Source organism: Salmo salar, chromosome ssa04, assembly GCF_905237065.1.
Source record: "Salmo salar chromosome ssa04, Ssal_v3.1, whole genome shotgun sequence".
In the NCBI taxonomy this organism is placed as follows: domain Eukaryota; kingdom Metazoa; phylum Chordata; class Actinopteri; order Salmoniformes; family Salmonidae; genus Salmo; species Salmo salar.
In genome coordinates this window covers 39,581,433-39,607,200 of record NC_059445.1, presented here as the reverse complement: position 1 = coordinate 39,607,200, position 25,768 = coordinate 39,581,433, and the positions used below count along the sequence as shown (strand labels likewise).

The 25,768-nt window shown below is 46.5% G+C and overlaps 1 protein-coding gene across 1 annotated transcript in view; it reads right to left on the bottom strand.

The window, feature by feature from the left end:
• Positions 1–25,768, bottom strand: part of LOC106603020 (extensin) — a 39,347-nt gene extending 13,579 nt beyond the window's left edge. The window contains exons 1-7 of the mRNA XM_045716905.1: positions 25,472–25,768; positions 24,276–24,727; positions 15,002–15,152; positions 14,733–14,850; positions 8,925–8,963; positions 8,788–8,829; positions 5,648–6,278 (exon numbers count right to left, since the gene is read on the bottom strand). Of these exons, the coding sequence (XP_045572861.1) occupies positions 5,648–6,278; positions 8,788–8,829; positions 8,925–8,963; positions 14,733–14,850; positions 15,002–15,152; positions 24,276–24,438 (1,144 nt within the window). The 5' untranslated portion in view covers positions 24,439–24,727; positions 25,472–25,768. The remainder of the gene's footprint in view (positions 1–5,647; positions 6,279–8,787; positions 8,830–8,924; positions 8,964–14,732; positions 14,851–15,001; positions 15,153–24,275; positions 24,728–25,471) is intronic.

The following is a 25,768-nucleotide window of genomic DNA, read 5'->3' as shown; positions in this document are numbered from 1 at the left end:
GAGAACAAGGCTACCTAAATTCTATCAGCATATCGATTGCAGTACACGAGCGAGTAACACGCTCGACCATTGCTACTCTAACTTCCGCGATGCATACAAGGCCCTCCCCCGCCCTCCTTTTGGCAAATCTTACCATGACTCCATTTTGTTGCTCCCCTCCTATAGGCAGAAACTAAAACAGGAAGCTCCCGTTCTTAGGTCTATCCAACTCTGGTCTGACCAATCGGATTCCACGCTTCAAGATTGCTTCGATCACGTGGACTGGGATATGTTTCCGGGTAGCCTCAGACAATAGCATTGACGTATACGCTGACTCGGTGAGCGAGTTTATAAGGAAGTGTATAGGAGATGTTGTGCCCACTGTGACTATTAAAACCTTCCCTAACCAGAAACCGTGGATTGATGGCAGCATTCGCGCAAAACTGAAAGCATGTACCACAGCATTTAATCACGGCAAGGCGACTGGAAACATGGCCGAATACAAACAGTGTAGTTATTTTGTTCGTAAGGCAAACAAACAAGCAAAGTGTCAGTATAGAGACAAAGTAGAGTCGCAATTCAACGGCTCAAACACAAGATGTATGTGGCAGGATCTACAGACAAAAAGAAAACCAGCCCCGTCACGGACATTGACGTCTTGCTCCCAGACAAATTAAAACAACTTCTTTGCGCGCTTTGAGGACAATACAGTGCCACCAACACGGTCCGCTACCAAAGACTGTGGGCTCTCCTTCTCTGTGGCCGAAGTGAGTAAAACATTTAAACGCGTTAAATCTCGCAATGCTGCCGGCTCAGACGGCATCCCTAGCTGTGTTCTCGGAGCATGCGCAGACGGGCTGGTTGCTGTGTTTTACGGACATAATCAATCCCTATCCCAGTCTGCTGTCCCCACATGCTTCAAGATGGCCACCATTGTTCCTGTTCCCAAGAAAGCTAAGGTAACTGAGCTAAATGACTATCGCCCTGTAGCACTCACTTCTGTCATCATGAAGTGCTTTGAGAGACTAGTCAAGGATCATATCACCTCCACCCTACCTGTCACCCTAGACCCACTACAATTTGCTTACCGCCCCAATAGGTCCACAGACGACGCAATCACCATCACACTGCACACTGCCCTATCCCATCTGGACAAGAGGAATACCTATGTAAGAATGCTGTTCATCGACTACAGCTCAGCATTCAACACCATTGTACCCTCCAAACTCGTCATTAAGCTTGAGACCCCGCCCTGTGTAACTGGGTCCTGGACTTCCTGACGGGCCGCCCCCAGGTTGTGAAGGTAGGAAAACACATTTCCACTCCGCTGATCCTCAACACTGGGGCCCCACAAGGGTGCGTTCTCAGCCCTCTCCTGTTCTCCCCGTTCACCCACGACTGCGTGGCCATGCACGCCTCCAACTACAACATCAAGTTTGCAGACGACACTACAGTGGTAGGCTTGATTACCAACAACGACGAGACAGCCGACAGGGAAGAGGTGAGGGCCCTCGGAGTGTGGTGTCAGGAAAATAACCTCTCACTCAATGTCAGCAAAACAAAAGAGATGATCGGGCGCACCCCCCTATCCACATCGACGAGACAGCAGTGGAGAAGGTAGAACGTTTTAAGTTCCTCGGTGTATACAGTGCCTTGCGAAAGTATTCGGCCCCCTTGAACTTTTCGACCTTTTGCCACATTTCAGATTTAAAACTGTAATTTTTTGTGAAGAATCAACAACAAGTGGGACACAATTATGAAGTGGAACGAAATTTTTTGGATATTTCAAACTTTTTTAACAAATAAAAAACTGAAAAATTGGGCGAGCAAAATTATTCAGCCCCTTTACTTTCAGTGCAGCAAACTCTCTCCAGAAGTTTAGTGAGGATCTCTGAATGATCCAATGTTGACCTAAATGACTAATGATGATAAATAGAATCCACCTGTGTGTAATCAAGTCTCCGTATAAATGCACCTCCTCTGTCTCAGAGGTCCGTTTAAAGCGCAGAGAGCATCATGAAGAACAAGGAACACACCAGGCAGGTCCGAGATACTGTTGTGGAGAAGTTTAAAGCCGGATTTGGATACAAAAAGATTTCCCAAGCTTTAAACATCCCAAGGAGCACTGTGCAAGCGATAATATTGAAATGGAAGGAGTATCAGACCACTGCAAATCTACGAAGACCCGGCCGTCCCTCTAAACTTTCAGCTCATACAAGGAGAAGACTGATCAGAGATGCAGCCAAGAGGCCCATGATCACTCTGGATGAACTGCAGAGATCTACAGCTGAGGTGGGAGACTCTGTCCATAGGACAACAATCAGTCGTATACTGCACAAATCTGGCCTTTATGGAAGAGTGGCAAGAAGAAAGCCATTTCTTAAAGATATCCATAAAAAGTGGCGTTTAAAGTTTGCCACTAGCCACCTGGGAGACACACCAAACATGTGGAAGAAGGTGCTCTGGTCAGATGAAAGCAAAATCGAACTTTTTGGCAACAATGCAAAACGTTGGCGTATGTTTGGCGTAAAAGCAACACAGCTCATCACCCTGAACACACCATCCCCACTGTCAACCATGGTGGTGGCAGCATCATGGTTTGGGCCTGCTTTTCTTCAGCAGGGGCAGGGAAGATGGTTAAAATTGATGGGAAGATGGATGGAGCCAAATACAGGACCATTCTGGAAGAAAACCTGATGGAGTCTGCAAAAGACCTGAGACTGGGACGGAGATTTGTCATCCAACAAGACAATGATCCAAAACATAAAGCAAAATCTACAACGGAATGGTTCACAAATAAACATATTCAGGTGTTAGAATGGCCAAGTCAAAGTCCAGACCTGAATCCAATCGAGAATCTGTGGAAAGAACTGAAAACTGCTGTTCACAAACGCTCTCCATCCAACCTCACTGAGCTCGAGCTGTTTTGCAAGGAGGAATGGGCAAAAATGTCAGTCTCTCGATGTGCAAAACTGATAGAGACATACCCCAAGCGACTTACAGCTGTAATCGCAGCAAAAGGTGGCGCTACAAAGAATTAACTTAAGGGGGCTGAATAATTTAGCACGCCCAATTTTTCAGTTTTTTATTTGTTAAAAAAGTTTGAAATATCCAATAAGTTTCGTTCCACTTCATGATTGTGTCCCACTTGTTGTTGATTATTCACAAAAAAATTACAGTTTTATAGCTTTATGTTTGAAGCCTGAAATGTGGCAAAAGGTCGAAAAGTTCAAGGGGGCCGAATACTTTCACAAGGCACTGTATATCACCGACAAACTGAAGTGGTCCACGCGCACAGACAGTGTGGTGAAGAAGGCACAACAGTGCCTCTTCAACCTCAGGAGGCTGAAGAAAATGTGGCTTGTCACTGAAAACCCTCACTAAGTTTTACAGGTGCACAATTGAGAGCATCCTGTTGGGCTGTATCACTGTCTGGTACAGCAACTGCACTGTCCTCAACCGCAGGGCTCTCCAGAGGGTGGTGGGTTCTGCACAACGCATCACCGGGGGCAAACTACCTTCCCTCCAGGACACCTACAACACTCGATGTCACAGGAAGGCAAAAAAGATCATCAAGGACAATAACTACCCGAGCCACTACCTGTTCACCCCGCTATCATCCAGAAGGCGAGGTCAGTACAGGTGCATCAAAGCTGGGACAGAGAGATTGAAAAACCGCTTCTATCTCAAGGCCATCAGATTGTTAAACAGCCATCACTAACACAGAGAAGCGGCTGCCTAAATACAGACTTGATACCACTTTAATAAATGGAACACTAGTCACTTTAATAATGCCACTTTAAGAATGTTTACATATCTCACATGTATAAACTGTATACTGTATCCTTCACTATCGATTGCATCTTAGCTCTGTCACTGCTCATCTATATATTTTATATATTCTCATCCCATTCCTTTACTAGATTGTGTGTATTAGGTTTTGTTGTGGAGTTGTTAGATATTACCTGTTCGATACTGCTGCACTGTCGGATCTAGAAGCATAAGCATTTCACTACACTCCCAATAACATCTGCTTATCATGTGACCAATAAAATGTGATTTGACACACACACACACACACACACACACACATTGATCGGAAATATATACCAAAAATATGTATATTATTTAAAAACATACAAAAATAACTAACCCATTCAAATGACATACCATCATCTTCACTTGAAATGTCTCAATATTGTGAAGAAACAATATTGTGAAGAAATGCAACCCATGAATATGATCTAGTTGAATTACAGGTTCAACAGCCAGGACAAAGAAACAACAATTCTTCATCTCATTGTAAGGTTAGTACACATCCAGCAGGGGGAGACTGGAGAAGCAGACAACTCTGGAAGAGGACTGGCTGCAGTGTGATCAGTAGTCCACTGGGTGGTGCTGGTCTAGCTCCCACTCAGTCTGTGTCTGGTTTGTGAACTGGGTCACTTGTCTGTCGAGCTGGGATGTGGGCCGCTGATCAAAACCACCAGCCTCTCCTGATCACCCAGAGGAACGCTGTCCAAACATTGCTAATTAGACTGATACTAAACTCACTCCTAATATTACACAGTTAGGGAAAACTAGACAAGCTAAGATACTGAGGAATTCTATGGAATAGGGGAGACCAAATAAATACAAAAAATCTGCAACAAGACACAGAGACGCTGCCATAAAGCGATCAACTACAAGGGCAAAGTCAATAACTCACTATATGTGAGGCTCAGCGATACAAGAGACATCTATCATCATACACTGATAAAAGTAATGTTCGTTAAGAGGGACTGTGGAAAACGTTAGACCAACACACAGTAAGAGATGACCCCGAGAGAGAGTAGCCAATAGAGAGGCAGAGGAGATGTGGGACCATGACACTGCTATCCCCCCCCAAGGCTGCACTGGCCTGCTTTTAGTCTGCCAGTTCATAAAGATTCCACTGGGCTGAGGCAGCATTTGGCTAGGACGCTGGGCAAATAAATCCCCATTGCTAACTGCACTAGGAAAGCCTAACCTACACTACAGGGGCCTACTGCAGATCCATGGTATAACTGTCCATTATGAACACACACCAGGTAAAAGGGATTCGATGTCAGATAATCTTTGTCACATAGGCAATTCTCTTCCCTGCCATGTGGTGGCTGCCTTTTTTGGGGGGGGGGTACAACTTCATTACCAAAAGTGTTCAATAAAAATGTGTCCTGGTGTCTACATGCTTCCGGGCCCGAATCTGTTACTCCCACCATTCACAACAATCTCAATACATTCAAGTTTGACCCCAGCGCAGTGTTGGAATGTTGTATCTGTGCCATTGATGCTGTATAAGTGTTCTTCTGTGTTTGAAATATGTATAAAGCTAATATTGGTGATTTACCGCCACCTGCACTGCTGGAGTCCTGAACCAAAATATTGTGTGGCATTCATTTATTGTGGCCACTATAATATAGCTTAAAGCCATTTACAAACCGTATAACCCAATTTGAAGAAGACAATGCTCTGGTCAATGGCTGATCGCTCCCAACCCATAGAAATCCCCACCCAGTTGACTACTTTAAAAATGGTAGAATCCCTTAATAATGGCAATGTCCATGCTAAAACAGGTCATTTCCAAGTAGAGATCTATATACATCGCTATGGAGGGGACCCAATCTCCCATGCTGCTCTACTCTCTTACCTTGGCTGCTGGGTGTCTCCTGGGGGTGGAGCCTGGTTGTGACGGACAGCGGAATGACGGTCGTCTTCTCCGGACCATGTGGTTTGGTGGTGCTCTTCTCTAGAGCGTCTCTTATGGCCGCGCTGCTAGCCACAGGGGATGGAGTGATGGTCCTGTGGAAAGGGGACGGTGAATAGATGCTAGGGACAGGGGACAGAGTGGAGCTTGGGACAGGGGACGGTGAGACACTGGGGACAGGGGACGGAGTGGAGCTGGGGACAGGGGACGGGGTCACACTGGGAACAGGGGACGTTTTGACAGAGCTAGGGACGGGAGAGGGCGTGACGGTCTTCTCTGAAGCCCGCGCTTTGGCAGTGCTCTTCTCTAGAGCGTCTCGGATGGCATTGCTGCGGGGGACTGGAGACGGGGTGACAATGCCGGGGACCGGAGACAATGTTACGGTGCTGGGGAGAGGGGACGGTGTGACGGTAGGGACAGGGGATGGTGTGATGGTGAAGTTCTTGGGGACGGGGGACAGCGCGGTATCCAGCCTCGGGTTGGCAGTGCCAGCTCTTGAGTGAGGTCTGTCGGAAGAGAGGACTGGCTTCTCCTCTGGAGCGTCGACCTCTAAATCCTGCTTCAACTCAGCTTGCTGGGGAAACAGGAAAGAACAGTCAGTGTCCGATTCATTCATACCATTTGATTTGCATATTCAGCAACCGTTCTACCTGAATCCAATGCCTTTAGGTTACTGAGAGGTTAGATGGCATGCTTCCATACACAGTAAGTATCCCCCAAAATAAAATGAAACATGGGGTGCAGACACCATGAGCTAAGCAGGCTGGGCAACTCCTTCGGGGGCCTGATTGGTGTCACACTTTTGCCCCAGTCCCAGCTAACACACCTGACTCCAATAATCACCTAATCATGATCTTCAGTTAAAAATGCAATTAGTTTAAAATCAGGTGTGTCTGCTAGGGATGGGGGGGGGGAAAGTGTGAAACCAATCAGTCCCCCGAGGACTGGGATTGCCCAGGCCTGAGCTAAGGGCAGGTTTAAGGCGACCTCGGCATCCATCCTATTTGCCGTACTCCTCTGCCCTCCTAATCAACAATCTCAGGGTGACTCCATCCCCACCGGCCTGCCTCTCGTCCTGCCTCTCGTCCTGCCTCTCGTCCTGCCTCTCGTCCTGCCTCTCGTCCTGCCTCTCGTCCTGCCTCTCGTCCTGCCTCTCGTCCTGCCTCTCCATCTCTCAGATCGACAGTTTAAGACCGCTCACTGTAGCAGCAGTACCAAATCACCCCCCCCCCCTTCCCCCACAAACAACTATCAGCTCCAAATACCGTTGCGAGATCATAGTCATTTGGATAGTAGTACAGTTCCAATTAACAACCTGAATTCTACATAACAACCAAATCTATGTTTTAACAAATGGTTTCAGAATCTCAGTCATCGCCTTCCCTGTGGCTTAGTTGGTAGAGCATGGTGTGTGCAACGCCAGGGTTGTGGGTTCGATTCCCACGGGGGGCCAGTACAAAAAAAAAAAAAAAAAAGATGTATGTATTCACTACTGTAAATCGCTCTGGATAAGAGCGTCTGCTAAATGATTTAAATGTCAGTCTCTCAGACCTATCATATTTAACAATAGGGTGGGGTTGTGCATTAGGAGTTTGACACGGGTTGGCAGAGACGTGCAGCGGTGTGTTTGGGAGGAGTCTTGTGTGAGGATGCATGAACGGAGTGATAGAGTTTTCTCCTGCGGTTCGGCTTGGCTGCGTGCAGTAGGAGACGAGAGGGAAGGAGATCTCCCCTGTGCAAACCTCAGGAGACAATCCCACAATCCCATCCATCTGTGACTGACACACACTCCTGTCTCTGGCGTTTTAATACCCTGATCAACCATCTGGTCCAGAGGAGCCCAGAAACCAAACTCCAGCGATTCCGCTCCTCGTACACACACACACATTTATTTTACCTTTATTTAACTAGGCAAGTCATTTAAGAACAAATTCTTATTTACAACGACGGCCTATACCGGCCAAACCTGGACGACGCTGGGCCAATTGTGCGCCGCCCTATGGGAGTCCTAATCACGTCCGGTTGTGATACAGCCTGCATGCACGCGCACACACACACACAAAAAGAAACAATCACTCAGAAACACTCTTCATTCCACCCCACCCCAGTCCCATTGCAGCATGTGGTAGAGAGCGATGACATACATACTGGAGGGCTGCTACAGTTCAGCTGCTCCCCCAGAGAGACAGAGAGAGAGGTATGAGGGGTGAGGCGGCCAGGCCAGGAGCAGCTGGAACAGAGAGAGAGAAGAGAGAGACAGCTGGGAGAAAGAGGATCTGGAGAGAGGCTGAGAGTGAAGGGACAGCTGGCCTAACCTCCACACCCTGGAACGAGGGAAAGAGTGAAGAGAGGGAAAGAGAGAGAGTGAGAGAGAGAGAGAGAAAAAAAAGGGGGTGTGGGTGTCCAGAAGAGTCAGACGTGTTCAAGCCATATGTAGGAGAGCCGAAGGGTGGATTAGTGAAACGCAAAGCACACTTAGCCAGGATATTTGAGCAAGTGTTTCGAATTCGAACCATCCATATCTGTGTCATGGCTATTCGTGCTGAAACCTGCAACTACCAGCACCGCTGAGACAATGACTAATTCATTGCTTTCTCAACCCCATACCCAGCCAGAAATACTAGGAGATTAAGGTTGTGTTTTCCTGTCTTTGTTTACGTGACACTTGATTATATGCCACTGATGATATCATCAATGTCGCTGTTCAGGGAAATGACGATCAAATGACGACCAAATTACTTGCCCTCCCAACCCAGGAAATAACCCATCCTCTTACTCTACAACCGTGCACAGCCTTACACATACCTAAACTCTGTGTTAATCAATGGAGAATTTGTTTATTTTTTTATTACCAGCATAACAGGTAAACCAGTGTATTAATAGTAGTAGTTTGAGTCAGTATTAATATTAATACGGAATCAAACTACTGAATCAAACTACTATTAATACACTGGTTTACCTTTAACATCGCTGCATACCTACCTTTATCAAGGCATAAGCAAAGCAAATGTCCTCGATGTACATAGTGCACAAACTCTGATTGACGGAAGCCAAACTCACAAACGTGTTCATGTAATACTTACTTTTTCCAGTGCTGCTGGTGGCTGCTGCTCACCCACTGACACCTGTGGGTTGAACAGACAAACACAGGCATTACTGGGTAACTAATAGCTTCTGAGCAGACGGACAAAGCAGTGATACGTGCAGTACATAACCATACCTGTAGAGGGGGCCATGTCCTCACTTCCTCAGTGTTCTCCTGTTGGAATAGCATGAACATGTCAGTTGGTATGACAGATTTAAACGCACTTTACTTTCTCTGACTGGAACCTGCTATGGGCGTGCAACCAACGTATAAAGTGTAAGCACACTGAAGACCTGCACGGCCTATACATTTAGATTCATTTCCTTGTGCTTATTCGGACTACTCTCTAAAAATTTCCGACGTGATGTTTGCGGTACCAGCCCGTGGGTGCCTGGGATGGGCACTGGTGTGCTCGACAGGCAAGACGGGAGTATCCACCCTGGCCTGCGCTCGCTATGTGCAAAAGGGTTGCCATGACAACGCGGAAAATCTTGTCCCTCTTTTTAACGTAGCGTGAAAACGGAGGTATCCTCCCCCACCACACACACACAATACATGTGACACAAACACACTTCTCAATTTCATGGTTTGGTTCAAATATCTAGGGTCAAACCAAATATGCAGGGTTTACTACAACACATAATAACCCCCCTCCACAAAAAAAATCACTCCCCCTCCTTCACAATTAAAATACTTAATTTACATATAGATTTACGCAAACGCACAGGGGTGGCACATTTACACACTAAGGACAGCACAGGAGGTTGGTGGCACCTTAATTGGGGAGGATGGGCTCGTGGTAATGGCTGGAGCGGAATCACTGGAATGGAATTAAATACGTCAAACACCTGGTTTCCAGGTGTGTGATGCCATTCCATTTGCCCCGTTCCGGCTGTTATTATGAGCCGTCCTCCCCTCAGCAGCCTCCACTGACTCCCAGACAGAGGGAAACACAAATGCAATAGGGAGGAGAGGAATGACAGGAACTGTACAAAACAAAGTGGAAGACAAGATGTAAGGAGGGAAGAGAGGGATGGATAGGATGTGGTTGAGATCAAGGGAGAGAGGTGTTTGTTACGGAGTCTAGTTGATAGGTAATCGACAAGCCGGACTGTTCCCCGGACTCCGCGTGTAGGGATTTGTACAATGCATGAACAAGGCTATTGAAGTTGACATTGGCGTCTGTCTTTATTCCTCTATCCAACATATCATACTGAAACAGGGTATCAGAAGTGGCTCGAAAACCACACGTATGTTATTTTTGTAGCTAAAAACAGTATAGGTACAGTTACGTTCCATATGCGAACACACGCCGTTTCCTACTCCTAGTCACAACACTGATCAACTCGTTGTTAGCTGGCTAGCTAGCATCACTACCTACCTCTATGACTGAAGGCAAACAAATCTCCTATTCCATCGCTATGGCAGCGAACATTCCGTCACCAAATCCCATGGTTCTCACAGGGGACTGGAATACTAATTGGGACAATTTCAGGGATGAATTCGAGGACTATGCGCTGGCGACCGGTTTACATGAGAAACCCAACGAGGTACAAGAGGCAACTCTGAGGAGTTTAATGGGCAGCGAATGCAGGCACATCTACCGGCACAATCTCACCCTCACAGCACGACAACAGTGTGATGCAAAGGCTATATTGGATGCATTGGAGAATTACTTCAAACCCGCCAGAAACGTCATTTACGAGCGGTTCGTTTTTGGAAGCTGCAAACAGGAAGAGGGTGAGTCAGTACACAACTTTGTAACCCGTTTGAGAGAAAAATCCGCCACTTGTGAATACGGGGGATTGAAAGATGAATTGATTCGTGACAAAAATAGTACTGGGAATTGCAAATGAGGATACGCACCGGCATCTACTGAGAGCGAGAGGCTTAACATTAGTAACTGCCATCGAAATGTGCCGCACTGCTGAAGTCACTGACATGAGAGCAATGGAAATCGAAACCCCACGCTCCGACGTTGATACTGTTCACGCTGTTGCTAGGCAGACATTCAGACAAAACCAATCGAGGCAGAGTAATTCACCACGAACGGTGAACACAGAGAGCCCAATAGCATGTAAATACTGTGGGAATACGCACACACACGTGGCAAAGAGCACTGCCCTGCCTATGGAAAACCATGCAGAGCTTGTGGAACTAATAATCACTTTGCAAAAGTGTGTCTCAAAAGCAAAAGAAGGGTGAGTGAGGGCAACATTCACTGTGTTGATGATGTCACTCAATGTTCAGAGCTGAACAGTGAAAGTGACATTTACATGCATGAATCCATTGGGGCTGTACACTCAAGAGGGAAGAAATGGTTTGTGACACTACGATTACACAACAAGCAACAACAATGTCAACTGGATTCCGGTGCTACATGCAATGTAATGAGCTACAAAGACAAAATCAATCTGGCACCTGACACACATCTATTGCCCAGCGATACTAGACTAAAGCTGTACTCAGGAGAGCTAATGAGCTCTATGGGCACCTTTGAGACCGAATGTGTTATTCGGGGACGCAAACACAAGCTGTCCATGCGAACGCCTGGGACTGATGCAGTTCACTGTACCAAATGACCTGCACGTTGTGGATCATGTCCAGCATGGAACCCTGTCCAAAGAACAACTACTCAGCAGATATGATGATGTATTCAACATGCCCGTTGAATCAGTGCCTGGGGAGGTACACTTTGAAGTGGATGAGAGGCATCACTCCAGTCCAGTGTGCTCCTCGCAATGTGCCCATTGCAATGAAAGTGGCTGTGAAGGCCCAGCTGGACAAGTATGAGGCCGATGGCCACATGACATCTGTGACCGAACCAACTGACTGGATCAGCAATATGGTCATAGTGAAAAAAACAGAGAAGCTGAGGGTCTGCATCGACCCAAAGCATCTGAACCAAGCACTGAAACGATCCCACTACATCATGCCGACACTAGAGGATGTCCTCTACAAGCTTCCCAAGGCCAGGATTTTCACCTTGATGAATGCCCGAGATGCATTCCTTCAATGCAAGCTGGACAAAGAAAGCAGCTTCATGACTACCTTCTGGACCCCCTGGGTCGGAAACGCTGGCTCAAGCTCCCGTTTGGTGTCTCAGTGGCGCCTGAGGTATACCAATGCAAGCAGCACGAGTTACTGGCTGGGCTCAAGGGCATGGAACCCATCGCCGATGATGTCCTGATCGTAGGCTGTGGTGACACAGACAAAGAAACAGAACGCGACCACGATGTGAAGCTCCTGCCACTGACGGAGCGCTGTTGATCAGTTAAGCTTCGTCTTGGCCTGAAGAAGCTGCAGTTCAAGGTGAAAGACGTCCACTTCCATGGCCACATTCTCTCGGCAAAAGGCCTGAAGCCGGACCCAGACAAGGTCCGAGCGATCCTCGACATGCCAAACCCGTCTGATGCAAAAGGAGTACAGCGTCTCATCGGTTTTGCAAACTATCTTGCAAAGTTCATGCCACACCGATCAGCAGTCTGTGAGCCTCTGCGCCGGTTGCTGGACAAAGACACACCATGGCACTGGCTACCCAAGCACGAGGCCGCAGTGCAGGAGATGAAATCTCTGGCTTCATCCATGTCAGTGTTGCGCTACTACGACGTCACGAAGCCTGTCACAATCCAGAGCGACTCCAGCCAAAGGGGACTTGGATGCTGCATTATGCAGGAAGGCCAGCCAGTTGCATTTGCCTCGAGAACGCTCACCCCCACCGAACAAAACTATGCACAAATTGAGAAAGAGTGCCTCAGCATCGTCTTCTCCTGCCAGCGATTCCATCACTACTTATATGGTCGAGAGCTGGTCACTGCTGAAACTGACCACAAACCACTCATTGCCATATTCAGTAAACCTCTCCTCAATGCGCCCAAGAGGCTTCAAAGCATGCTCCTAACTCTGCAAAACTACAGCCTGAAGGTCATTTACAAGCCAGGACCAGAGATGTACATCAGCGACACACTGAGCAGGGCAACAGCACAATGTACAGGCAGAGGCACTGCCCATCAGCGACAGGCCATCTGTTCGCTACAGCAGGAACAACAAGATGTTCAACAGATCAATCAGGCAGACTACTTAAACATCACAGATCACCGCCTAGCCCAGATCAGGCCACACACTGACAAGGATGAACACCTACAGTCACTGAAGTCCATGGCTCTCGCAGGTTGGCATACCTGAAAGAGGAGACACCTTTCACAGTGAGAGAATACTGGACCTTTCGAGATGAGATCAGCGTGCAAAATGGCGTCTTGTTCAGAGGTCAGAAGATCATTATTCCCAAATCACTACGTCCAGAGATGCTTACCCGCATACACTCCATGCTACCGCCAGGCTCATGAAACATTATACTGGCCAAACATGCAAGCAGAAATTAAAGACTTTGTCAGCAACTGTACCACATGCAACGAGTATGCTCATGAACAGCAAAAGGAAACCATGTCACACGAACTGCCCACAAGGGCCATGGCAAATCGTCAGCATGGACTTATTCAGCCACAGACAAAAGGACTATCTTCTCATTGTTGATCACTACTCTGACTTTTGGGAAATTGAACTGCTCCCTGACGTGTCTGCAGAGACCGTCATAAAGCGGTGCAAGGCGCAGTTTGCAAGGCGCAGTTTGCAAGGCGCAGTTTGCAAGGCGAGGTCAGCCTGACAAGGTAATCACGGACAATGGCCCACAATTCACTGCACAGTTCAAGCGTTTCGCCTCAGAATGGGAGTTTGACCACGTGACCTCCTCTCCAAGACACCCAGAAGCAAATGGCAAGGCAGAGTCAGCTGTCAAGATTGCAAAAACCTGTTAAGCAGGGCCGCGCGCGACAGCAACGACCCATGGAAAGCAATCTTACAGTGGAGGAACACACCCACCGAAAACATGGACAGCAGCCCAGCACAACGCCTCCTGTCCAGACGTCTGAAGACTACCATCTCCATATCTAACAAGCTACTTGAGCCCTGCGTCATGGTTGGCGTCACGGACAAACTGCGTCACAGAAAGCAGCTCGCTAAGTGCTTCTACGACCGGACTGCTCGAGACCTACCAGAGCTGGAGGTGGGTGAAACGATAAGGATGAAACCGCTGCCGGGAGACCACACAGGACTTTGGAGGCTGGACACGTGCCTGCAGAGAGTTGCACCACGTTCTTACCTGGTGGATGTTGGTGGCTCCCTCTATTGTCGCAATCGGGTGGATCTGCGCGTAGCAGAGCAGACAAACCAGAACACGCCATACACTCACCTAGATGAGCTGGATCACAGTCCAGGCCTAAGGGTAAGGGGCGCAGAATTGAGACATGAGCCAACTGAAGGTGAGGCTTCTACCCCACCAAGCTCTCCAGCTCGTGGCCCTAATCCTACCCCTGTCAGAGCCCATACTTACTCACGGGTGGGTCGGCTGTGCAAGCCACCGGACAGGCTTACTCTGTAAGCAAGAGACAGTGTTAACTTGTCCTCTGTTTATAAGAAAAAAAAGGAAGATGACAACTGAAGTAAAAAGAAATATCAAGCTTTTTCAATTGTTATGGCATGACTTAGGAACTTAATGTTATGCCGTTATGGTTGCACTTTCTATTGAAAGGGATAATGTTACGGAGTCTAGTTGATAGGTAATCGACTAGCCGGACTGTTCCCCGGACTCCGCGTGTAGGGATTTGTACAATGCATGAACAAGGCAATTGAAGTTGACATTGGCGTCTGTCTTTATTCCTTTATCCAACATATCATACTGAAAGTGTTTTGCGAGTGTTGGAGGTAACAATGGGGAGTGGAAGAGGGAGGGATGGAGTAAGGGAACAGTCAGGAGAGGGAGAGATAGAAGGGGTGATTTATTTGGCTGCTGAGCAATGACTCTCCCTCGTCTCATTGGCCCTCAGCTGTGTCCGAGATTAATGACAGCAACAGGAAGGTCTCTCTCACATACACACAAACTCTCACCTTTAAATTGAGCTGTATCCCTGGCTGTGTTTTGGGAAGCAGGCTCTCTCTCCCAGTTCTGACAGATTCTGAGACGGGTCTGTTTACCAGGTTGCTCTTCGGGGGAGTTGTCTGGTGGCTACAGACGGACCAGACAGGATAATCAAAACAGGAATGATAGAAAATGGCAAACCCCCAAAACCAACCTCCTACTCAATTTGATATGGACTATTACAACTCCACAGAACTGCAGGTAAACATCACTGCTGGCATTGCTGACGTGTCCGTACCGTGTGCTATTGTGCAGGCTTGGAGGTGCTTTCCTCTCCACAGGCCCAGAACAGATGAGTTTAGAGGTCTTCAGCTCGTCCACCTCTCCAATCACCATGACCGACACATCACCGTCCCTGCCCAGCAACCAGCTCACATTCTTACGGTTGGCTACAGGGGACACGAAACATACTGGAGTTATATTATTGGACATAACAGAGAACGAGACATTCTTGCCAAATGAGGAAAACCAAGGTTTGTCATGTTTATGTTTCTGTGGTAAACAGACAGACATTGATGGGTTCCATATATGGACAGCAGTAGAGCAGATGGGGGAAAAACAAGAGAAAAGACACCAAAATCATTGAATACTATGACGTGGTTACATTGGGTTAAGGCTGAGAAATGTTCCTTCGTGGAAGAAAAAAAATCAGCACACACACACACAGGTTCAGTAGAGGCAGCTATCCAGCCTACTTGCCTTGTAAATATCCTTTTCTATTATGATGTTGTTTTCTGTATGTATTGTGATTGCTACAAAACGACAAACTGGAATGTCCTCAATGAGGCTTTCTTAATCATGAGGGTTTTGGTTGAAAAGAAGGGGAGGCACCCCTCCAGAGCCGATTACCAGTGAACTGGTTCTGCCAGCCTGTCCTGTGGCAAATGCAGGGAATTCCACTGGGGCAAACCACGATGACATGCCCTGAACTCAGCCCGGGCAAGTCAAAACATACTAGCTAGGCAAACACACTGTAGGCATACAGACAATTGTCTCAAAACGCAAGACACTAGCTACAGACAACAAACACATGTCAAACTTGTGCTCTGGACTCTTGGAACCCTGTCCCAATACTCCTTCACACCTTGACTCACATCACACCCCCTCTGTTCTGAGACCCTCATAAACCCGGGGCCTAAGTCATGTTCCCCTACAGATTGTGACGCAAACAGTGCCATTTCTGATTTAGTACGTACTATATCCCTGAAATCTGTGGCGCGTTCAAGGATCACGCGGGCCTAGTTACTGTGGCAATAAGACGCCCCGCCCTGCACTGCAGTCTATCATCTGCCACTAGGAAACGTCACCAGTCTGCCACGTTCTGTGCTCAAAGCTCAGACACAAACCAAAAACGGACCTAACCACACACAGGAACACATACAATGTACGGAAAAACTGTCATAACAGCACTAGTCATGTAGCCTACATGCTACATATTATACAGATGTACACATACACGCTACATAAATATAATTACAAACATTCAACAACACATTAACTACAGTATATACACGCCAAACTAAATGGTAAATATAACTGAACAGATGAAAAACACAAAACCTTTTTTATTTTTGCCATATTCTTGTCCTTTTGATCTCCACAATGCTTGTTCTGCATGCTTCCTGCTGGGTTCACAGCTAATATTTGGAAGGAATGTGTATCAGGGATGTGTGTGTGTGTGTGTAACACTGCAGTGTGTATCAGGGTGTGTGTGTGTAACACCACAGTGTGTATCAGGGAGTGTGTGTGTGTAACACTGCAGTGTGTATCAGGGTGTGTGTGTGTGTAACACCACAGTGTGTATTGGGGAGTGTGTGTGTGTGTAACACTGCAATGTGTATCGGGAAGTGTGTTTGTGTGTGTGTGTGTGTGTGTGTGTGTGTGTGTAAAACTGCAGTGTGTATCGGGAGTGTGTGTGTGTGTGTGTGTGTGTGTGTGTGTGTGTGTGTGTGTGTGTGTGTGTGTGTGTAAAACTGCAGTGTGTATCGGGGAGTGTGTTGTGTGTGTGTGTGTGTGTGTGTGTGTAAAACTGCATTGTGTATCGGGGAGTGTGTGTGTAACACTGCAGTGTGTATCGGGGAGTGTGTTTGTGTGTGTGTGTGTGTGTAAAACTGCAGTGTGTATCGGGGAGTGTGTGTGTGTGTGTGTGTGTGTGTGTGTGTGTGTGTGTGTGTGTGTGTGTGTGTGTATCGGGGAGTGTGTTTGTGTGTGTGTGTAACACCGCAGTGTGTATCGGGGAGTGTGTGTGTGTGTGTGTGTAACACCGCAGTGTGTATCGGTGTGTGTGTGTGTGTGTGTGTGTGTAACACCGCAGTGTGTATCGGTGTGTGTGTGTGTGTGTGTGTGTGTAACACCGCAGTGTGTATCGGGGTGTGTGTGTGTGTGTGTGTGTGTGTGTAACACCGCAGTCTGTATCGGGGAGTGTGTGTGTAACACCGCAGTGTGTATCGGAGAATGTGTGTGTGTAACACCGCAGTGTGTATCAGGGAGTGTGTGTGTAACACCGCAGCGTGTATCGGGCAGTGTGTGTGTAACACCGCAGCGTGTATCGGGCAGTGTGTGTGTAACACCGCAGCGTGTATCGGGCAGTGTGTGTGTGTGTGTGTAACACCGCAGCGTGTATCGGGGAGTGTGTGTGTGTGTGTAACACCGCAGCGTGTATCGGGCAGTGTGTGTGTGTAACACCGCAGCGTGTATCGGGGAGTGTGTGTGTGTGTGTGTAACACCGCAGCGTGTATCGGGCAGGTGTGTGTGTGTAACACCGCAGTGTGTATCGGGGAGTGTGTGTGTGTGTGTGTGTGTGTGTGTGTGTGTGTGTGTGTGTGTAACACCACAGCGTGTATCGGGGAGTGTAACACCACAGTGTGTATCGGGGAGTGTGTGTGTGTGTAACACCGCAGTGTGTATCGGGGAGTGTGTGTGTGTAACACCACAGCGTGTATCGGGGAGTGTAACACCACAGTGTGTATCGGGGAGTGTGTGTGTGTGTAACACCGCAGTGTGTATCGGGGAGTGTGTGTGTGTAATGCCACAGCGTGTATCGGGGAGTGTAACACCACAGTGTGTATCGGGGAGTGTGTGTGTGTGTAACACCGCAGTGTGTATCGGGGAGTGTGTGTGTGTGTAACACCGCAGTGTGTATCGAGGAGTGTGTGTGTGTGTAACACTGCAGTGTGTATCGGGGGGCCATTGACTTGTAGGAACAGCTGCCCTGGTCGTTAGCAGATAGAGGCCTCTGTTCTCCCGCCCTCCCTGTCTGACATTGTCGGTTGATAATCAGTGCATTGTGGTCAACTGCAGCCAAGAAAAGACTTCCTCCTGACCTGACGCACACATCAGGCAGAATCAATGCACAAACTGACATGTGCTACAGTGACCTACAGCCAGCCATCACAGAGACTCGTTTTCATCCACTGTTACAAATCTCTCTCGACCAAACTTCTCAAGTAGAAGCTCTGGGGGTGTTGTCTTGTGATCTCAGATTCTCTCGGTGGAATGCCAAGGGAAAGTACATTGTGAACTGAGTTATTACGACACAGATTTCTCATACAGGGACTGGCTACCTACCTACAGAAAGAAAATGCAGACGGGCAAGATTCTGCAGTACACCAAACCAGTTTCAGGATAGAATTACGGCCTGCCTCTTTCTATTTGTAGCTATGCATGTAATGAGCTATCTACACAAGAAAACATGATTCCCTCTCTAACATAGGGGTACAAAATAGACTCTGTGAAACTGCCACTATCTTTCTATCGCGTGTTCCTATTTTAATCTGTTATCTGTTTTTCCAACACTCGCACACAAACATTCCAGACATCAGCCTGCCTCTCCTTCGCACACACTAGTGCTTCACCGGGAACAAGAATATCTAAATGAGGGCATTGTACACACACACACACACACACACACACACACACACACACACACACACACACACACACACACACACACACACACACACACACACACACACACACACACACGAGGAAAAGCAGCCAGACCTATTCTGCTTGAGTGCATCAGATTCGGCATTACGCCTGTTTCAACTGTTTGTTGCGTGTGTGTCTAGTGGGTGGACAGCTTACGCTCAGACGGGCTGGGTTCACTGATAATGCCCCTTTAAAAAAACGATTGATTAGTGAACCAACAATTCAATCAATTAAGGGCGAGTCAGCTGTAAGTATGTAATTTCCTCAAATGAGATAGCAATGTCACATCCTGATTTGGCACCAGGCCTACTCTTTCAGACATAGTTATTGGAAGTGACTAGAAAGGTCCGATGGATACCTTCATTCATGAACAATCTATTGAACTTGATGCAGCTAAAAAAAAGGATTACTACTCTTCATGAAGAAATTAAACATTTGACCAAGCGTCTTGAACTGAATAAGGATTCTGTGAGACTATTGGCATCTTTAAATGCTTCCTATCAAGACATCCAACAGGATCCTAATTTGGACCTTCCCGGACTATGAGACATTTCCGCCACTGCACCCCTCTACTAGCTTGAACCAGAAAATGGCTGCTCATTGTTCGACTCCAGGTGAGCGTAAATGGATGGGTGTCGGAACCAGAAAGAAGGAGAGGAATCGTTCGCCTTTTTCCCCCTGCGTCCGGACTTAAGACTCTCAAATCGCTTTGAGCCCCTGTAACAGCTGTCTTCTGCCGGGGGCTTGGGGGGGTTCCGTCCATGGCTGTGGATGTCCCTCCAGCTACCTCTCCCTGTCCTAGTCAATCAACTGCCTGGGCGAAGCCTGGACCACTGCAGCCCCCCTCCGCTGGGCCATGCTCTCTGGATCAGAGCCATTTCCCTTTGGCTGTTGTGGCCGGTGTCTCAGCAGCCCTCTTCTCAGGTGAGTTCTGTGGCTCTGGTCTCGCAATCTGCTTCGAGACATGGCAGAGACCGGATCATTCTGGCTATTGTGATAGGGAGTTCAATGGTGATGCATATATCTGTACCTGGGGCAAAGACTTTGTGTTTTCCTGGGGCCAAAGTTCAGGATATCACCAGGTTGATTCCCGAGGCTGTGAATCAGTCACCGGAGGCTGATACTGTCATAGTTCATGTGGGGTCAAAGTTCAGGATATCACCAGGTTGCTTCCCGAGGCTGTGTGTCAGTCACCGGGGGCTGATACTGTCATGGTTCATGTGGGGTCAAATGACATTATGAAGGGCAGCTCAGAACGGCTGAAGATGGATTGTAAAGAACTGATTGGGTCTCTACTTGACACCAACAAACACCCTACCCTCTCTAAATCGTGGCATTGAACGGTTCAGCAGACTTTTAGCTCTCCATAACTGGCTACGAGACTATTGCAGCTCCGTGGGTGTATCATTTATTGACAATTTTGATACCTTCTGGAAACAAAGCTTGTATTATAAGGAGGGTGGGATCCACACAAATCATTTGGGTTCCTGGATCCTTTCACAGCTCTATAAGGCTGCATTGAGACAATGACTTATCAATTACCCAAGTCCAGCTCATTTAATCCCTACCATTGGTTCGCTGAGATGTCATCATGCTTCAGAAAAATGAACATTATCCTAGGGGCGTTGGAAGTCACAATGTAAGTAACCTAATATATGTCCCTCTTACTTCCCTGAATGCCTCTGCTCATCCCACAGGTATTGTATGCAGTAATCATATGCCTATGAACCAGTGTTATACTGTTAGCACTGAGGTGGTGTGCCCTAGTAGGAAGTCCACTGTGTGCAGCTCAGCCTGCACTTATAAAAATAACCTGAGCATGTCTACCTCTGCTAAGCTTCCCAGTAAAGCAATGAAAACAATAAAGCATCCCAGAAAAATGTTAAAAATAGCCCACGTTAACATACGTATCTTAGGAAACATGGTTCATGAAATCCATAATTTACTAGTAACAGATGACATTCATATTCTGACTATCTCTGAAACTCACTTAGGTAATACCTTTGATGATACAGTGGTAGGAATACATGGTTATAAGATCTACAATAAAGACAGAAATGCCAAAGGTGGAGGTGTGGCTGTTAATATTCAGAACCACATTCCTGTAAAGCTTAGATAGGATCTCATGTTACATACTGTTGAAGTAATACGGATACAGGTTCATCTGCCTCACCTAAAGCCCATTCTGGTGGGAAGCTGCTATAGACCATCAAGTGCTAACAGTCAGTATCTGGATAACATGTGTGAAATGCTTGATAATGTGTGTGGTTTCAATAGAGAGGTATACTTTCTGGGTGATTTAAATATTGACTGGCTTTCATCAGGCTAACCACTCAAGAGAAAGCTTCAAGCTGTAACTAATGCCTGCAACCTGGTTCAGGTTATCAATCAACCAGCCAATGTAGTTACAAACGGTACAGGAATGAAATCATCAACATGTATTGATCATATATTTACTAATGCTGCAGAAATTAGTTTGAAAGCAGTATCCAAATCCATCGAATGTAGTGATCACAATATAGTAGCCACAGCTAGGAAAACCAAAGTTCCACAGGCTGAACCGAATATTGTGTATTAAAGTGTTGTAGTGATTGTAGTGATTAAAAGTGTTGTAGCGATGTGAAAAATATTTGTTGGTCCGTGGTGTGTAATGACGAGCAACCAGACACTGCACTTCACAAATTTATGAAATTGCTTATCGCAGTTACTAATAAGAATGCACCCATTAAGAAAATGACTGTAAAAAAAGTAAAATCCCTGTTGATTGATAAGGAATTGTAAAATTTTATGGTTGAGATGGATGAGGCAAAAGCGATGTCAAATAGGTCTGGCTAATTGAGAAATCATGAGACTAAACTGAATTTAAAAAAGAAGAAACTACACTATGAAACAAAGATAAATGACATAAAGAATAATAGCAAAAATCTTTGGAGCACCTTAAATTACATTTTGGGAAAAGGCAAATTCCGCTCCATCAATTATTGAATCCGATGGCTCATTCATCACAAAACCCACTGATAATGCCAACTACTTGAATGATTTTTTAATTGGCAAGATTAGCAAATTTAGGCATGACATGCCAGCAACAAACGCTGACACTACACATCCAAGTATATCTGACCAGATTATGAAAGACAAGATTGTAATTTTGATTTCCATAAAGTAAGTATGGAAGAGGTGAAAAAAACTATTGTTTATCAACAATGACAAGACACCGGGGACTGAATGGAAAATTACTGAGGATAATAGTGTATGATATTGCGACTCCTATTTGCCATATCTTCAATTTAAGCCTACTAAAAAGTGTGTGCCCTCAGGCCTGGAGGGAAGCAAAAGTTATTCCCCTACCTAAGAATAGTAAAACAACCTTAACTGGCTCAAATAGCCGACCAATCAGCCTGTTATCAACCCTTAGTAAACTTTCAGGAAAAATTGTGTTTGACCAGATACAATGCTATTTTTCAGTAAACAAATTGACAACAGACTTTCAGCATGCTTATAGGGAAGGACATTCAACAAGCACTACCTGAAAGAAATTGATGATAAAAAGATTGTGGGGGCTGTTTTGCTAGACTTCACTGCAGCTTTTGACATTATAGATCATAGTCTGTTGCTGGAAAAATGTATGTGTTATGGCTTTCCACCCCCTGCTATATTGTGGATAAAGTTACCTGTCTAACAGAACACAGACGGTGTTCTTTAATGGAAGCCTCTCCAACAAAATCCAGGTGGAATCAGGAATTCCCCAAGGCAGCTGTCTAGGCCCCTTACTTTTTTCAATCTTTACTAACGACATGCCTCTGGCTTTGAGTAAAGCCAGTGTGTTCATGTATGCGGATGACTCAACACTGTACACGTCAGCTACCACAGCGACTGAAATGACAGCAACACTTAACAAAGAGCTGCAGTTAGCTTCAGAATTGGTGGCAAGGAATAAATTAATCCTAAATATTTGAACAACTAAAAGCATTGTATTTGGGACAAATCATTCACTAAACCCTGAACCTTAACTAAATCTTGTAATGAACAATGTGGAAATTAAGCAAGTTGAGGGAACTAAACTGCTTGGAGTAACCCTGGATTGTAAATGGTCATGGTCAAAACATATTGATACAATAGTAGCTAGGATGGGGAGAAGTCTGTCTGTAATTAATTAAGCGCTGCATTATTAACAGCACTATCAAGACTCTGTGTATATCCAAGGTCCTACAGGCTCTAGTTTTGTCTCACCTTGACTACTGTTCAGTCGTGTGGTCAGGTGCCACAAAAAAAAAGACTTAGGAAAATTGCAATTGGCTCAGAACAGGGCAGCACGGCTGGCCCTTGGATATACACAGAGAGCTAACATTAATGATATGCATGTCAATCTCTCCTGGCTCAAAGTGGAGGAGAGATTGACTTCATCACTACTTGGATATGTGAGAGGTATTGACATGTTAAATGCACCGGGCTGTCTAATTGAACTACTGGCACACAGCTCGGACACCCATGCATGCCCCAGAAGACATACCACCAGAGGTCTCTTCAAAATCCCCAAGTCCAGAACAGACTATGGGATGCTCACAGTACTACATAGAGTTCCATGTAGTCATGGCTCAATCCCAGATCAAGTAACTCATGCCAGCAGTAAAATTTGATTTAAAAAACAGATAAAAATACACCGTATGGAACAGCGGGGACTGTGAAGCATCACAAACATAGACACATGCATACAAACACACGATAACATGCGCACTATACACACACGTACACATGGATTTTGTGTTATAGATAAGTGGTATTAGAGTTGAGGCCTGGGGGCACACACTTAATATGTTGTGAAATCTGTTATGGATGTATTGTAATGTTTTTCAAATATATAACTGCCTTAATATTGCTGGACCCCAGGAAGAGTAGCTGCTGCGTTGGCAGCAGCTAATGGCAATCCATTATGAATACAAATACTAGAAACCTGAGTTGAAGACCTATTTCTCTCACCCCAGTGATGCTACATGAGGCCGGGCTACTTCCACATACCCTCCAGTGTTCCTATTGTGATGGTAAATGGTACCACTGGTGAGAAACTGCGGGTAGTGATTTAACAAAAGACAAGTAGTCTTTTCAGCCATTACCTACCCTCTTAGCCCTGCTGACACTCATAATATAAACAGATAATGCCATCTCATTGAAACAAAGTGCATAACCTACTCGCAGGCAGACACAGACCCACATACAGAGGGCCTGCCAACAACAGAAATGACTGATACTGAATACATTGGCAGTAGCCTTAAGCACATCACAGGATGTTTCTCAGAGGTAAGCCACATGCTTGCAGCTCAACTTCACACGGCAGCTCCCTATTAGTTAATCCACAGCAACAACTACAAAAACACACCAACATATCGGAGACTTGCCCGATGTATCTGCCTTTAGAAAGACCAGATGGGCAGGTTTCAATGAAACGTGTTTGTAGACTTATTTCATAAGCAGATAACGATACTTTTTTGGCGAAAAAGTTACACAGCCTCCTGTCACACAGACCCTGTGTGTGAAGATGTAGCAGGAGAGGCAGCAGAAGAGGTAGGGAGGAATGAAGGTAGTACCTGTACTCGGCTTTGGTCTATGGTCTTCTTTCTCCTCACTTTCCTTCCAACGCCGCACCTGCTCCTGTCTCATCTTCAGGAACAAGGTCTTCTTCTGGTCCTCGTTCAGGGCCTCCAGCACATCAGGATCGATGTACATGTCCTTTAGTATCTGCTGCAGCATGGTGGTGGCGGCGGGCTGGAGGTGGAGGGGTTAAGGCGGTAAGGGCTGTTCCAGCAGGTTGCCCAGTCTAGCAGGGCGTGGATGGGTACTGTCCTGACTCCTTGGGTCGACAGTTTCCTGAAGACGTGTTGGTTTCTAAACAAGCTTCATGAGGAGAAGAAGAAGATCGAGGCTCCTCTGTCACATACACAAGCTGTAGACAGCTTCCTCTGACGTCCTCTACACTGACACTCCCTCCTCCCTTGTCAGTCGTCCTCAGTACTCATCAGGCAGCCATGGCTGGGTGAATCTGCATCAGGGAAAATTACACATCACAACCTCTGTCAGCACTGTAGATGATTGGCGCTCCCTGCTGTATGCTAATCATGCTGCTGTTAAGTGCTCCTAGCCACTTGTCTTTCCTTGTCTTTTGATTTATTTTCTTACTTTTCCCCCCTTTGTCTCTTCTCCTCTTAAGATGTAACTGCTCATTGCCTTCTTTTTCAATGCATAGTAAATCACAGCAATCTCCTTTCCCTTCTTCAGACGAATGATAGAGTTCAAACCCTGGTTTCCTCACCCAAGCCATAGTCAGGGCTCTGAGAGCGACTGTCTGGCCCTGGATGGGAGGAGATTCCAAAGGAATGGGGCATTTTTTCTGCCGTCAGTAACCCACCCCCACATCCCTTTCCAACCGCCCTTCCTTTTTTTCCTCTCTTTCTTCCAAACTCCCATGAGATGGCTGCTCCATTTTAACATGGTCGTTGTTTGGCTGTAACCAAACTACAAGGTCACATCCCAGGACAGCATGAGTAGAACGCTGCTCTAGCAGAGGGGCTGAAAGGACTTCACTAGGCATGGTGGTCATATTAACAATGGAAACAGCACAATCAACATTTGGAGGACTGTCACTGCTGGAAAACAGATTGGTTTAAACTCAACACTTGGTGGGGGGAAAAAAATACAAAAAGAAGAGAAGCGAGTGAGCCAGTAATAGAGAATTCAGCAGAACGTGTGCGAGAAAGGATGTGTTGTTTAAGGAGGATGTACTCACAGTGGGGTGCAGACGCTCCACGGCAGAGTAACTACTCGGGAGAGTGAGTGTGCTTGTGTGTCCTCCTCCTTGCCTTTGTGTGGGACTGAGCTGATGACATCACAGCATTCCATGAACTGTCTCTCACTCTATCTCCCCCTCTGTAAGACACACACACACAATAATTATCTTGGTGGTGGGGGGGGGAAGAGTCAGGAAACAGAGCTCAGCCAAGCTAGCTGTAAAAGAGGTAACAGCATCCTGTTGAACAGAAATAGAGAGATCAAAACCAGCTGCTGGTCGAAAACCATGTTTCTA